This window comes from Balaenoptera acutorostrata, chromosome 2, assembly GCF_949987535.1.
Source record: "Balaenoptera acutorostrata chromosome 2, mBalAcu1.1, whole genome shotgun sequence".
Classification (NCBI taxonomy): Eukaryota; Metazoa; Chordata; class Mammalia; order Artiodactyla; family Balaenopteridae; genus Balaenoptera; species Balaenoptera acutorostrata.
The window spans coordinates 22,926,526-22,941,961 of record NC_080065.1 but is presented as its reverse complement, the minus strand read 5'-3'; the positions used below and the strand labels follow the sequence as shown (position 1 = coordinate 22,941,961).

At 33.2% G+C, this 15,436-nt stretch overlaps 1 protein-coding gene across 1 annotated transcript; it reads left to right on the top strand.

Annotated features, from left to right (window-relative positions):
- The first annotated feature begins 815 nt into the window (after positions 1-815).
- Positions 816-1,730, top strand: LOC102998101 (60S ribosomal protein L6-like). The gene is given in 2 exon segments (XM_057540826.1): positions 816-1,189; positions 1,191-1,730. Coding segments are annotated over 2 exon segments (855 nt in total). The 5' UTR covers positions 816-820; the 3' UTR covers positions 1,677-1,730.
- The last annotated feature ends 13,706 nt before the right edge of the window (positions 1,731-15,436 follow it).

Below are 15,436 nucleotides of genomic sequence, written 5' to 3'. Positions count from 1 at the left end.
TATATGTGTATGTGTGTGTATGTATGTATTTTTTCCTCCCTTTTATGAGTTGAAAGACCACCTTTGTTCAATGTAATTGCATTACAATTCAGAGTATGAACTTAGATCGTGAGTTTCCTGGGAATTAGAGTTTCAGAAATATTTCCAAAACCTACGTTCCAGGACAGAGATTCAAATCCTAAAGCCAACTATTCAGGACAAAGATAGAGCAGAATAGGAGAAATTCTCTTCACAGAAAAAAACGTGGTAATACTCTGGGCCATAGAGGTAGCATGTCTTGTAAAGATAAGTCAATTGTAAATGATGAGACCTGATTCAGTTCCTCTCTTTGAAATTAAAAGTCTTATCCATTGGATAAATGATTTAATCAAACATGAAACCTGGAGATTGCATTTTCACTGCCTACAATGCAGAAAAGAACTAAGTAAATAGCTTTTAAATGTTTAATAAGCATATAAATACATGTGTAAGAAATGTCTTCTCATTATTGTTTCCCCTACGAATACTTTCAGTATGTGTGTGATTTTTCATTTTATATAAAATCACTTAAATTTTTTATGCATTACATAATACACAGAACAATGTGGGGAGATATTTCTTAATATCGCAATACAACAAATTCTACTGATGATGTGTTTCTTATTTTAGCATAGACAGCGTTTGTTTCTTTTTCTTTAACTTTTTTTTTTTTTAAACAGAAACAAGTAACTTAATTCCTTACAGATAACTTCAAATTTTGGAAGTCAATGTGAAAGAAACCATGAAAAGTTATTCTATATAATTTATCAGAAATAAAATGCACTTTTTCCCATCTTGCAAGATGGCGGGTGAAAAGGCTGAGAAGCCAGATACTAAAGAGAAAAAACCTGAAGCCAAGAAGGCTGATGCTGGTGGCAAGGCTAAAAAGGTGAAGCAGGTTAAGAAGGGGAAGCCCCACTGCAGCCGAAACCCTGTCCTGGTCAGAGGAATTGGCAGATATTCCCGATCGGCTATGTATTCCAGAAAGGCCTTGTACAAGAGGAAGTATTCAGCAGCTAAATCCAAGGTTGAAAAGAAAAAGAAGGTGAAGCTTCTTGCTACTGTCACAAAACCAGTTGGTGGTGACAAGAATGGTGGCACCCGGGTGGTTAAACTTCGCAAAATGCCTAGGTATTATCCTACTGAAGACGTGCCTTGAAAGCTGTTGAGTCAATGGCAAAAAACCCTTCAGTAAGCATGTGAGAAAACTGCGCGCTGGCATCACTCCTGGGACCATTCTGATTATCCTCACTGGGCGCCACAGAGGCAAGAGGGTCATTTTCCTGAAGCAGCTGAGCAGTGGCTTGCTACTTGTGACTGGGCCTCTGTCCCTCAATCGAGTTCCTCTGCGGAGAACACACCAGAAATTTGTCATTGCCACTTCCACCAAAATTGGTATCAGTGGTGTGAAAATCCCAGAACATCTCACTGATGCTTATTTCAAGAAGAAGAAACTGCGTAAGCCCAGGCACCAGGAAGGTGAGATCTTCGACACAGGGAGAGAGAAATACGAGATTACAGAGCAGCGGAAGGTTGATCAGAAAGCTGTGGACTCACAAATTCTGCGAAGAATCAAAGCTGTTCCTCAGCTCCAGGGCTACCTCCGCTCTGTGTTTGCTCTTACAAACGGAATTTATCCTCACAAAGTAGTGTTCTAAACTTCTTACAAAGAACCTAATTAAATAATTCTGGTCCATTTAAAAAAAAAGAAAAAAAAAAGAAAGAAATTGCCTATATGGTACAGAATTTTTGTAAGAACAAGAAAAAATAAGAGTTAACTGACAATACTACAGAGCTATGCTGTTCTATAGATACAGTGGTTATAATCCACATGAGCCTATTTAAATTTAATTTACTTAAACTTAAATAAAATTATTAATTCACTTGTCACACCAACTATATTCTAAAAGTCCAATAGCCACATTTGGCCAGAAACTATGGTATAGGACAGTGCAGATACAGAACATTTTCCTCATAGGAGTACTTTCAACTGGTATAAAGAATTAACAGAATTGCAAATCAATATGTTTTTTTGATATTAAGAGTTCATTATCCTAAAGTTTCTGAAATATAAAAATCTGTAATCTTAATTAAAATGAGGTGAATTAGAAAGGGCAAGGATTCAGTGACTAGATGCTGATTGACAAAATTATCTGTACTAATATATATTAGTCAATATTCTCTTTCCATGTGGAGTTTTAATGTAAAAATTTTATATAAAAGATCATTCAGTTAGACTCACCTCACTCTAATCAAACTTCAAGTTAGTTGGCTCTTGTACAGTAGATGGCAGGCCTTGTCTGCCAGAGGGTAAAAGAAAGCCCATCTCAGTGTTAGCAGTTACTCTTGAAACCTGATTGGCAACTACAGCTCTAGGTTAGTAACATTAAGTTTGCTTCTAATTAGTCATGATTATCAATCATAAAACTTTATTTGTCAATTAATTCTTTAATTTGGTGACATATTTTTCCAAAACTTCAGATCTTACACTATTAAACAGAAGAAGTTACACATAGTACAATGTATGTTTATTGGTTAGTTTAAATACCTCTTAAGGAAAAAAATGTGAAAAGAGGAGTGCATGTATAGGATTATAAAGGAGAACTTCATAATACAGATTGAGTCACTCATAATATGAGACAGCGACCCCTCTCTCAGGCATGTGAGTGCAGTCTTGGAAATTATGAACTGGGGTGGCCTAGAGACTTTCAGTCATTACCTCCTTGAAATAAAACTGCAAATCTGCTGACAAAATTCTATAAGATTAATTAATTCACCATTAGCCTCCAATCAAGTAAAAGGATAGAGGATTTCAGGAACCCCTGCTTTTTTTACTTATTAGCATAGTGCTCTCTTCATGTCATGATTTCCATTTTTGTTTAAATCATGCTGAAAATCTCACTGTTTCACCAAGAGAGCAAAGTAAATTGTTACAGAATTCAATTTGGGAGTCTGTGAAGCAATTAAACACTACAACAGACAAGCAGTAGGGGACTCTTTCTACTCCGGAGAATAAATTAGGAATGATGTTAACACAGTTAACTTAAAGAGAAATTTTAATGGCTAGGCTCAGATGGAGTTTGTGAAGCCCAACAAAACCTCAGAATGAGTATATTCTAGAATTGTCTTTAAAATGTAATTAGATCTTAAAAAGAATATTATGAAGACATGCGCCCTATTTAAGTAGAATGTTGATAATTTTTGATTATATAGTCTCTCTTGTGGCATAACACAATCCAGATTAGATGCATAATAAAGGCTGTATGTGTTTCATATGTAGTTTAGAAGACTCAAGTTGTAAATATGAGGCAATGTCTTAAACAAATATTGTGTGTGTATGTGTGAGAAAATGTATGTATGTGCATGGGTATATGTGTGTGTGTATTTCTTTACAGCTTTATTTTTAATTCACCAAATATGTACTGAATGTTTACTAAATAGATCTATCTAATCTTTAAAAACAAAAAAGAGAGCCCCTGATGCCTGCCACTGTTGAACACATAGTCCCTTTGGGGAGATGGTCACTTATGTAGAAAGACTGTGGAGCAAATATTATAATCTAGGCATGAAGATAATTTTTCTGAAACATTGATGAAACTATTTAAAATTGGTCTGTAACCAAGTATTATCTTTATCCTTTAGCTTTATGTTTGAAAATGTCTCCTCCAACTGACAAGCCCAAATTCTGTGACTCAACCTAGATCTTGCACATGAAGTATTGTAACTGAACTCCAATATTCCAGCCTTGCCTCCAACAGTTATTTTAAATAGTCATGGTTTGTAAAAAAGATCTTTCTAAAATGATTAACTTAAAAAAGAATGCTTAAATGGCTTCCTATACATTTACAAGATCACTTCCAAAACTGGACTAGTCGTCAAAGTCATGTGGATTTTTTCTTAAAAACAAATCTTTTCCCAGACCCCGAACAATACAATCCAAATCTCCAAGAAGTAGCCTTGGGATCTTTACATTCAATAAGTGTTGTATTTAAAAAAATATGATTTCCTAGTTTTGAGAAGCTTTGGTTATTCCAGTTGGTGCCCAGTCAGAAACAAAGATGGCAGCAGTCTTTTGAAAAAAAAGAAGAAAATTTAAGATAAGGAATTATTAACTAGATACAAGATTTTATCTAGATAACTGAAAGGTAAACAGAAAATTCTAAAATATCACTGAAGTATCAACTGCAAGAAGCAGCTACTTACTCTAGTGCTGAGGGAACAGAAGTTGCAATAATTCAAGCTTAGAAACTTCTAGAACGGGCCTCTGAAGCTGAAATTCAGATCTCTGAAGCATAGGTGATACCTGGCTGACACCAGTAACTCTCAGCTCAAAAGAAGCCTCTTGCTCCCTCCCTTAACCCCTTCACCCCAACACCTCTGAGGAGGTACACCAGCTGGCTGGTGTATATAACTCTGAGGTTGAGCATAGTGAAGCTGGTTTTGTACACTGGAAACACTGAAAACTTGATTGAGGAAGCCCACAAGGAACCCATAGGAAGTACATAGAAGATGTAATCCTCATCTTCCTTTTCCAACCTTACAGTCTCAGTCTAGTACTCCATGTTGCCGCAGCTTTGTATAAATCCAGTAGGAAAAGAAGAAATGTGGTATGCTGAATGCCCAGTATCAGCAAACCAAAGGAGAGTCTAGAAGGGTGACTTTGGAGCTGAGAATTGCTTAAAAACTGGCCCATCAATCGATCTGATCAACTATTTTTTGGTAGAAAAAAAAGCTGCTTTTAATCAGAATGGCAGCAATCTGGGGAGATGGACTCAGTGTCCCCCAAAAACCACCTCTGAAGATTTTGCTCAGCCATGAAAGGTTTATTTTTTATTTTTTATTTATTTTTTTTATTGGAGAATATTTAATTTACAATGTTGTATCAGTTTCAGGTGTACAGCAAAGTGATTTAGTTACACACATAAATATATCTATTCTTTTTCAGTTTCTTTTCCCATACAGTTTATTAGAGAGTATTGAGTTGAGTTCCTTGTACTATACAGTAGGTCTTTGTTGATTATCTATTTTACATACAGCAGGGTGTATATGTTAATCCCAACCTCCTAATTTATCCCTCCCCACAACCTTTCCCCTTTGGTAACCATAAGTTTGTTTTGTAAGTCTGTGAGTCTGTTTCTCTTCTGTAAATAAGTTCATTTGTATCCTTTTTTTAGATTCCACATATAAGTGATATCATATGATATTTGTCTTTGTCTTACTTCACTTAGTATGATAATCTCTAGGCCATCCATGTTGCTGCAAGTGGCATTTTTTCATTCTTTTTTATGGCTGAGTAATATTCCACTGTATATATATACCACATCTTCTTTACCCATTCCTCTGTCGATGGACATTTAGTTTGCTTCCATGTGTTGGTTACTGTAAAGAGTGCTGCAATGAACATTGGGATGCATGTATCTTTTCCAATTATGGTTTTCTCCAGATATATGCCCAGCAGTGGGATTGCTGGACCATATGGTAGTTCTATTTTTAGTTTTCTAAGGAACCTTTATACTGTTCTCCATAGTGGCTGTACCAATTTACATTCCCACCAACAGTGTAAGAGGGTTCCTTTTTCTCCACACACTCTCCAGCATTTATTGTTCATAGACTTTTTTGACGATGGCCATTCTGACTGGTAATATCTCATTGTATTTTTGATTTGCCTTTCTCTAATAATTAGTGATGTTGAACATCTTTTCATGTGCTTTTTGGCCATCTGTATGTCTTCTTTGGTGAAATGTCTATTTAGATCTTCCACCCATTTTTTGATTGGGTTGTTTTTTTTTCCTCTCTGACATTGAGCTTCATAAGCTGTTGGTATGTTTTGGAGATCAATCCCTTATCAGTCCCATCCTTTGCAAATATCTTCGCCCATTCTGTGGGCTGTCTTTTCATTTGGTTTATGGTTTCCTTTGCTGTGCAAGCTTTTAAGTTTAATTAGGTCTCATTTGTTTATTTTTGTTTTTACTTTGATCTGATAAAATTAAAAGATACATTAGAATCACAAGAGCCTACGTGATTTGCACATGATCTGTCAATTGGCAGTCCTTTAAATGCAGATCCTGTCAAGCACTCATCTGTACATCATCTATTTGAACAATTTAACCATTTACGTATTTACATAAGTAATTAAATACGAAAGGCATTTCCAATCATACTACCTTTTTTCTCCTTGCTTTATCTACCTACAAGGAACTTTCTCCTTTTGTCAACCTGAATAATGACTTATCATTTTCTAGGAATCTGTCCAATTTAACTCTCCATGAAGGCTATTATGACCCACATTTTGCAACCCCATTAAAATAAACATATAATATAAACATGTATAAGTATGTATGTAAATAAATACAAATAAAAAATTAAATATATATACATGCATATACTTGTATAATATTTTGTAATTTTAATAGTTTGTATCGCTTATACTGTTGCAAAATTGCAACCTGTGCCCCCACTCCACTGCCACTGAACTACAAAGTTCTTGAGAATGAGTCATATTGTCTCTTCTATTTCAAGACCTAGCAAAGTGCCTGACATGTGGCAAGTAATGAAGATAAATTTTTCAATGAAAGAATTAATTAAGATATCTAAAAGAAGCCTACATTGAAGAATATAGACAATTAAATAGGTCTTAGAAAATGATAACTATTTTATTAATAGTATTTCTGTAGGAAGGATGCCAAGAGCAAAGGCTGAGAAATGACTCAATCAATGATAGAGTAGGTATAAAATATCTCATATAAAATCTATTTTTTAATCATAAACATAAATCTATGTAAAAAGTCAATTTAACTATTAAATAAGCAGGAGAAAAATCCACAGAAACAACCAAAAAGCATTACTTTAATTTGGGAATTAGAATTATAGAAATAAATTATAGAATTATAATTTCTTATATTTCTATAATTCTATTTCTATAATTTCTATAATTCTATTTCTATAATGTCTAGAAATTATATTTCTATAATTTCTAGAAATTATATTTCTATAATTTCTAGAAATTATATTTCTATAATTTATAGACATTATAGAAATAGAATTATAGAAATTCATAATGAACTACTTTATATATTTTCCTCATTAATTTACACTAAACCTTATGGGACATGTTGAGTATACAAAACAGTGTGGACAATGTAAAAATATGGTTAGGGTCAACATGAAAAAGCAAAACAATTTTCAATAAAATGAATCTTTTTGTTTAAACTGAGGTTTGAATAATTACTTTTATGGAGATTGTAATTAATTTACCTTTATTAATACAACACCCTAATGTGTAAAAAAACAGGTCAGGAAACTTTTTTCCCATGGAAATATGAAAAAAGATTTAACAGTTATAACACTATAATTTCTCAATGGATTTCTGCATACTTTTTACCTGTAATCTTCACAGTAACCTTATGTGGTACTTGTTAGGGATTTTACTTCCAGAATTCTATGGCATAGAGTAGTCAAGAAATGACAAAGCAACAAATTACTTAAAGTGGCAGAACACATATTCATTAAGCCCCATGCACTCTCTGCTGAACCACATTCTTATTATCAGGAAAGCAACTTGTTTTAAACACAAAGCTACACTCTGCATATTTCTTTAGGACAACGAAAAGGTATGTCAGAACAAATGGTGACAGAGACAAGTCACAGTGAGAAAATATTTTCCTTTTTTTTTCTTTCTGTTATCCCCAAAGCCATATATACAATAATATTGAAATGGAACTTGTTCTGAAAATACTGAAAGGGATCCAGAAAATGTTCTCTTAAGAACCCAACTCAAGAAGACTCATATTTACAGATCCTCAGAAATCTTGTCACTCTCTAAAGTAAAAATACCTCATCAGGAGTTGTTAAATGTTTTATAACTATTTGAGTTGTTATTCTCATCAAATTATGCTTTACAGTTGAGTGGCATTTATCCAAATGAATCCTAAGCATTCCACAAAGCTAAGTATGATAATTAGGGAGAAAATAATAGCTTATATGGAAAATAACTAGGCGAGAAAGTCAGGAACAAATGCATGTGGATGAAATTTGTAAACAATGGGAAGTTACTGAGTTGGACTTTGTTTCTGATGGAAGCACAATAGAAAAGATTTTATACCAGAAACAATGAAGTAAATTTAATAGTCAGAAGATGTATTATAATGATGATGATGGTGATTTTGTTAAGGAGATGAAATGAAGAAAAGTAAAAAATAGTCTTTAGAGAAGAATTAAGTCTGAAAGAGGTCAAATTAAAAAGTATAAGAAGGAAATTTACTATCAAATCAGTCTTTAAATGATTTTTTTTCAAAAATACTAAAAATAAATAACATTTTGATGTTTAAATGTAATTAATATCAAAAGGTAAAAGCATCCTTTACTGACAAGGGGGAGGAAAAAGAATTTGTGAAGAAATATTTCTCTGCATGGTGGTAAAGAATACAAACACAAATAACTTAGGAATATGTAAGAATATAGCTTTTGAAAGATTTAATCCTATATTTCAAAAATGTATCAAAGATTTACAGAAAATTATTTTCACTTATGGACTCTCATTTGAAGAATTAAATGTAGATATCTATTTCCCTTTTCTCTTGAGTTATTCATTAAAATTATAACACATCCACACAATCTATATCCACATTCTCTCTCTCTCTCCCTTTCACACACACGTGCACACACACACACACACACACGAATGAGCATCAATGTTTTACTAAAATATTTTTAGAGAAGCAAGAAAGAAAAATGTATGAAAACATAATAAACACAATTCAAATAAATATAAACAAACAGAACTTTCCAAATAGAGATCTTTCTGATTCAAAAGCAAACAAAACCAGACACCATACTACTTAAAAGAACTACACTTAAGATATAATGATGTAAAAATTTTAATAGCAAAGAAGGAGGATTATATTTCTGGCAAAAAGTAACCAAAGAAGCACATCTACTAATATAAATACCTAAAAATATTTAAGATAATTTTTTAATCAAGAGAGAAATTAGAGAATGATGATAGTAAAAATTATCACAATGATATAGGAATCATAAATTTACAGAAACATAAGGAAAAATTAGGAAAGTTGCAATATCTGGAAGGAACTATGAGCAATAAAGAGAAAACTCAAAATTAGAATATAGTATTTTAGAGGTGCAATTAATACACCAACAAAGAAGATATACCTATATTCTAATAAACTTCAGAAAAATTATCAAATGAGACATATATTCTGTTGCAAAATAAATCTCAGTGGCTAAAAAGTGATTATGGTGCAGTGAAAAACAAAATGTTCTAAACGAAGTGCAATAAAAAAAAAAACTATGAATGAACAAAAAGAATGAGAAAAATGCCTTTCATGTGTGGCCTAAAAAAAGAAATATACTCATTATTACAGATATCGAAAAGTAAACTATCATTGGATATTAAACACTTAAAACTGAATATCAATAAAAATAGTACATATAATAACAAGTGGCTCATAGTTAAAGTACACAAATAAATCAATTTGTTTAAAAATAGGTAGACAGCATGTTAATTTTGCAATGCGACAAGCCAGAAAAGGAACAAAATTTTTTAAAATGTGAAGTAGGAGTAATAAATATAAAAAATAATAGCAAATCAAGTCTAATCAAGACTTCACGATAAATATCTTACCATATTGTATCTTGCCATAGATAAAACTGATATACAAAAATATAAAAATAATATAAACAAAATTTTGCTGGTTAATATAAAAATTGCAGTTTTAGAGATTTTACATGCAAAACCTGTACAGGACTTGTAAAAATCAACAAGTGAAAAAAATGTGCTTTGTACAGGCAATTAATTCATAAAAGGAGAAACATGACTGCTTTGTTTAGAAAGCCTGATCACAAGATGTATCATATAAATGACAAAAAAGAAAAACAAGGAGTTAGCCTGATACACCAAGTTGCTGAATATTTTGGAAAGTAATTTGCCAATATATACTGAATTTTAGATGAGTGTTAAAGAAGTGCTACATATATATCTACACCATAGATTAAAAAATAAGTTCTCCCAAATATGTACAAGGAATATATACAAATAAAGTGATTGCAGCATAACTTGCAGACAGAAGACAGGAAACACTGTAGTGTCCAATAAAAGAATATAGAACATGTAAGACATCATAATAACCATAAAATAAAATACCATATCATAACTAAAACAAAAAATAGAGTTTACAGGGGTGAATAGAGCAAAATCTCTAGAACCCAATGATGTGTGAAGAAAAGCACTTTGCAATATGTGTGTTATGATAAAATTTTTGTAAAGTGTAGAGATGCGCAAAAAAATATAGGTGTTCCTCATGGATTCAATTATATAATTACGCTATAAAAGTCTGGTCAAGAAGGATACAGCACTTGTTGGTTTGCGGTTACCTTGGTTTGAGTTAGCAGAAGAAGGAGGACAAAGGGATGAGTATGGAGTTGGGGAGCTATAAAAACAGCTGCAATTCCACTTATAATGTTTATTTCAAAATATGCTGAAGTAACACACATTACTAAGAATTACTAAACCTGGGTGGTTCGTGCATAAATGTTTCTTATGCTAGTCTCTGCACTTTTTTGCATTGTTATATTGTATTATATTATATGTAAAAAAACTAAAAATGAGTGTCATAGCCCACATAATTTTTGATCGTGCTTTTGGCAAAAAAAGGGAGTTACTTCATGTATCAACAAGCTTCTCTTCACTACAGTAGTTTCCAGTGTGCAGTTTAGAACATTTTGCACAATAATTGATCATACATATAAAAAAATACAACTTCAGTCAATATAGTGTGTTGAATGCCAATCTGTGCTAGCCATCTTCTGTCTATATAATAATAAGCAAGACACAGTTACTGCTCTCAAAGCATTTACATTCTGGTGGATAATACAAATAATGAGGCATATAACCTTATATTGACTGCATATTTTCATGAATTATAAAATTATTATTCTGCTGTGTTGGTGTGACTTTTGTTTAAATTACTCATTTGAATTTAAATATAATCGTTCATCAAGTGGTAAATGACGCAAGGTATAAAGAAAACAAATAACAGCACTGAGATGATGCCCCACAGGTGACTGGGAATGGAGACTTTTGTCTCCTTTTAAAAACTAATTTCTATCAAGAGGGGCTGAAATGTGTCTAAGGTTAGTAAAACAGTCATGTGAGGACAGAATGAAAGAATGCCAGGACAGGCAAGAGCTCACTGGGCACCTCTGTGATTGTGGCTCAGTCTGTCTGATGATAATACGTTTGAGGAAGAAAGTTTCTATTTCAGTATTGCCTTCCAAGTTTCATGCCCATTTCTCTCTTAGCCAGAAGGGGATTCTGAGAAGCGTAGTTCTCATCCTAAAAGCAGCAAGAGCACCAACGTGGCAAAACACAATAGACTAAACATATCACATACTTGCTTTCCAAAATATATTTATCAATTAAGAAAGTAATCATTTCCGAACCAGAAGTTTTTGCCCTACTAGATACATCTAGGCACAATTAGAGTTTTCGAATAAAGGCAAGAAAAACTTTTGTGGAAAAAGAAAAGTATATCTTCTAGAATCTTGCCAAAAACTACTGTAGACAACAAGGCTATGTTGTTTTTCCATGCAAAATTAATAATTGCTTTCTTCTCAATATTTTTTGAGCATGGAGATATTATACATTTTATTCACTTTAAAGCATGATGGCTTTTCAAAAAGTTGGTTATTATCAACTGTCAGAATACTATGGTTGAATATTACTTAACACCTGAAAACAATGCCTATACAAATTTATTGTCTTAGCAGCTTGGCTTCATATTTTAAAAAATGTACTTAAACTTTTTTTCCAATATCACCCAAGGAAGAAATATGTCAGTAAAGCCACCCATTTGCTCATTCATTTATTCACTCAATATAGTAAATATTTAAAACATATAATATTTCCCACTGATGTAGGGTGAACAGTGCAATAGAAAAATTCTGTGGTGTTCTAAACAAAATTTCAGAGGTTTCTGACACAGTACTTAGAAGTTAGTGATGCACCAGTTGTTTTTAAGCTGAGATTTTAAGAATGAGTAGGAATTAGGCAGGCACTAATATTTACTAAGATAAACATTGCTTATGAAGACCCAGAAAAAAAGAGCATGGCATACTTATGGAAATGGAAATCTCCTATAGTTTGAGAGATACTTCCATAAAGCAGAAGGGTTAAGAAGTGAGGCTTGTTGCTAGTCAGGAGCCAAATGGAGAAAGCTATCCATGTGCCTTGTTAAAAAGTTTCCAATTTATTCTAAGTCAACTTGAGAGACACTGAAGAGTTGTAAACAGTGGGGAAAAAAATCAAATGGGAAACATATCATTTTAAAAAGCATCTTTGAAATATATTGCTAACATATTTGAAAATATCAAAAATGACATTCAGGGGAATAAACTGAGTGTGGCTTCAATCCAGGAGTTAGATAAGTGTCCTGGGATAGAGAAATGGTCACCAGAATAGTGAAAAGTGGATGAATTAGAGAATTTTTATGAAGAAAAAATCAATATGACAAATTAATTTATTAAATGTGTTGAATTAGGGTAATACAGTAATTAACTCTGTGACAAATATGCAGAGGTTACAGACATCTTTAGAGATAAAAAAACTAAGAAGCAGTGAAAGTATGTGGCAAAGCTAGTCATTTCTGTATATGCTGTATCTAAGTATCTGTGGCCATCCAGGTAGTCTACTGTAGGTCATTAGATATAGTGCTCTAAAATTAAAAAAAAAAAAAATGTCAGGAGTATAGATATAAATTTTGTAGAGCACAGCAATGGATTGGATCACCTAAGGAGCACATATAAAATGAAAAGACACAAAGTCTAAGACAGACCAGGAAGAACAAAATGTAAATATGTTAACTATTAAAGACCTCTGACTCCAGAGGTTTAAAGTATCCTACATTTAATTGATCTCAATACAGAAAACTACCATAGGAATTATAAAATCTATCACCAGTAGTTGATAATACACAAAATAAGGAAAATGGCATCCCAATTAAGATTTCTCAGAATTAAATGTGATATGTAGATTTCATGTCAAAATTGATGTCATTCTAAGGTACATTAAAATTAATATTCAAACCAAACCATGTATTTGTGTTCATGATATCTACTGACTCAACATAACTTGATGGCATTCACAGACATCTTGGGATGATAATTCTTGCTTTAAATATGATATGCCAGGGCTTCCCTGGTGGCGCAGTGGTTGAGAATCTGCCTGCCAATGCAGGGGACACGGGTTCGAGCCCTGGTCTGGGAAGATCCCACATGCCGCGGAGCAGCTAAGCCCGTGAGCCACAATTACTGAGCTTGCGCGTCTGGAGCCTCTGCTCCGCAACAAGAGAGGCCGCGATAGTGAGAGGCCCGCGCACCGTGATGAAGAGTGGCCCCCGCTTGCCACAACTAGAGAAAGCCCTCGCACAGAAACGAAGACCCAACACAGCCATAAATAAATAAATAAATTAATTAATTAAAATGATATGCCATAATTTATTTTGTTCTGTGTAAATAAAGTGATTTGAAATAAACTATATGGTTATATATTTAAAATAATTATTTACTTTTTGTAACTTAAAAATGATATATACAAAAAACTATGCCAAACCCACAAAAATATACTGACATGCTACAGGGCATACAGCAATTCTACCATAATAAACCCAAAACTCTGTGTTAAAATGAAAGTGACAGCACAAAAAGCCTCAGGGCAGAACTACCTCTTCTACCAGACCTGTGTGAAATAAAAGGGACAAACTTATGTCAGAAAATGTGCTTATGTTCCAATATGTAGGAGCTGATGAGTAATTCTAAATTCTCTGTAATCTGATTTCATTTGTTAAAGTATATACAGAGAACAAGTCATCACAAACATATTCTTCACACGAATGATATTATTTTTTTTCATATATTTGAGGATGTTTTACCTCCACATATTTCATTGTGGTTATTATTTATTTCATATATCCTTGGACATTTTATTGAGGTATAAATTACATATAGCAGGAAATAATACAATTCAAAAGTGTAGAGTCTAATCAATTTTCACTACCTGAGATAACTCATATTAAAAATACACAGATCAAGAAATAGAACATTAACCACACCACAGAATTTCCCTTCCAATCATTATTACTCTTCCCTTAAGGGTTATACTGATTTTGAACATTGTAAATTAGCTTTGCTTGTTTTTGAACTTTATACAAACGTAATACTACTGTTTCTACACATTTATGCTTGGTTTTTCCCTAAATATAGTATGCAAGAAATCACTCTGTATTTTTCAGTTTAGATGTAGTTTATGTATTCTCATTCCATCACACTGTGCCATTGTATAAATATACCACGTTGTATTCATCTATTCTTCTATTGATAGACATTTGCCTCATTTCCGTTTGGGGTCTATTATGGACAGTGATGTTATCAACCTTTTTTTAGTGAAGATATGAGAGCATTTTTATTGAAGCCATAACCGTGAGTTTTAAAACATCCTGTAATTACAAAGAAGTTACAGTATTTCTTCCTCTCCAGAGGTGAGGGCTTGCATTATCTTCAACTGATAGATTAAGAACCTGAGAATCAAGAGTATTAACTAACTTGCAAGGACACATGGAAAGTATCACACAAAAGAGCAGAGTCATTATATATCCAAACAGTCCCCATGGATCATAGATATTAAGGGTTCTGGGTACTTTGAGAGGACATATAATGATCAAAATGGGAAGTGATAGTTTAGTTGATGTGGTGGGCAGAATTCTAAAGTGGTCCCCGAGATATTCACCCTCTGTATAATCTGCCCTTGAGTGGGATGGGACCTGTGATCGTGGCTCCTGTGAATATGATTAATAAGATTCCCACGATTATGCTATTTTATGTGGCAAAGTAGGAGGGATATTTTAAAGATGTTAGTAAGGTCCCTGATAACTTGATGCTGAATTAGTCAAAAGGAAGAGTCTCCTAAACAGGTCTAATCTAGTTAGCTGAGCCCTGTCCAACGGGGCCTAGAAGTCAGAGAGACAATTCTGTTGTTGGAAACTTCTTATGGAAAAAGGCAGCCTCTAGGAGCTGAGACTAGACAAGAAACATATGACAAGAAACTAAATTTGGCCAATAATCTGAATAAACTTGAAAAAGGACCCTTAGATGCAATGAAAATATAACCTGGTCAACTTTGATTGCTGCCCTGTGAGAACCTCAAGAGACGGTTTCCCTAAATGTGGCTTGACTCCTAACACATAAAACTGTGAGATAAAAAATTAGGTGTTTTTAGGAAGATATTTGTTATAATTTGTTACACAGAAATAGAAAACTATTATTAATTCTGGTATAAGAAATGGTGTGGTGCTGTAACAAATACCTTAAATGTGGGAGAAGCTTTGGAACTGGGCAATGGGCTCTGACA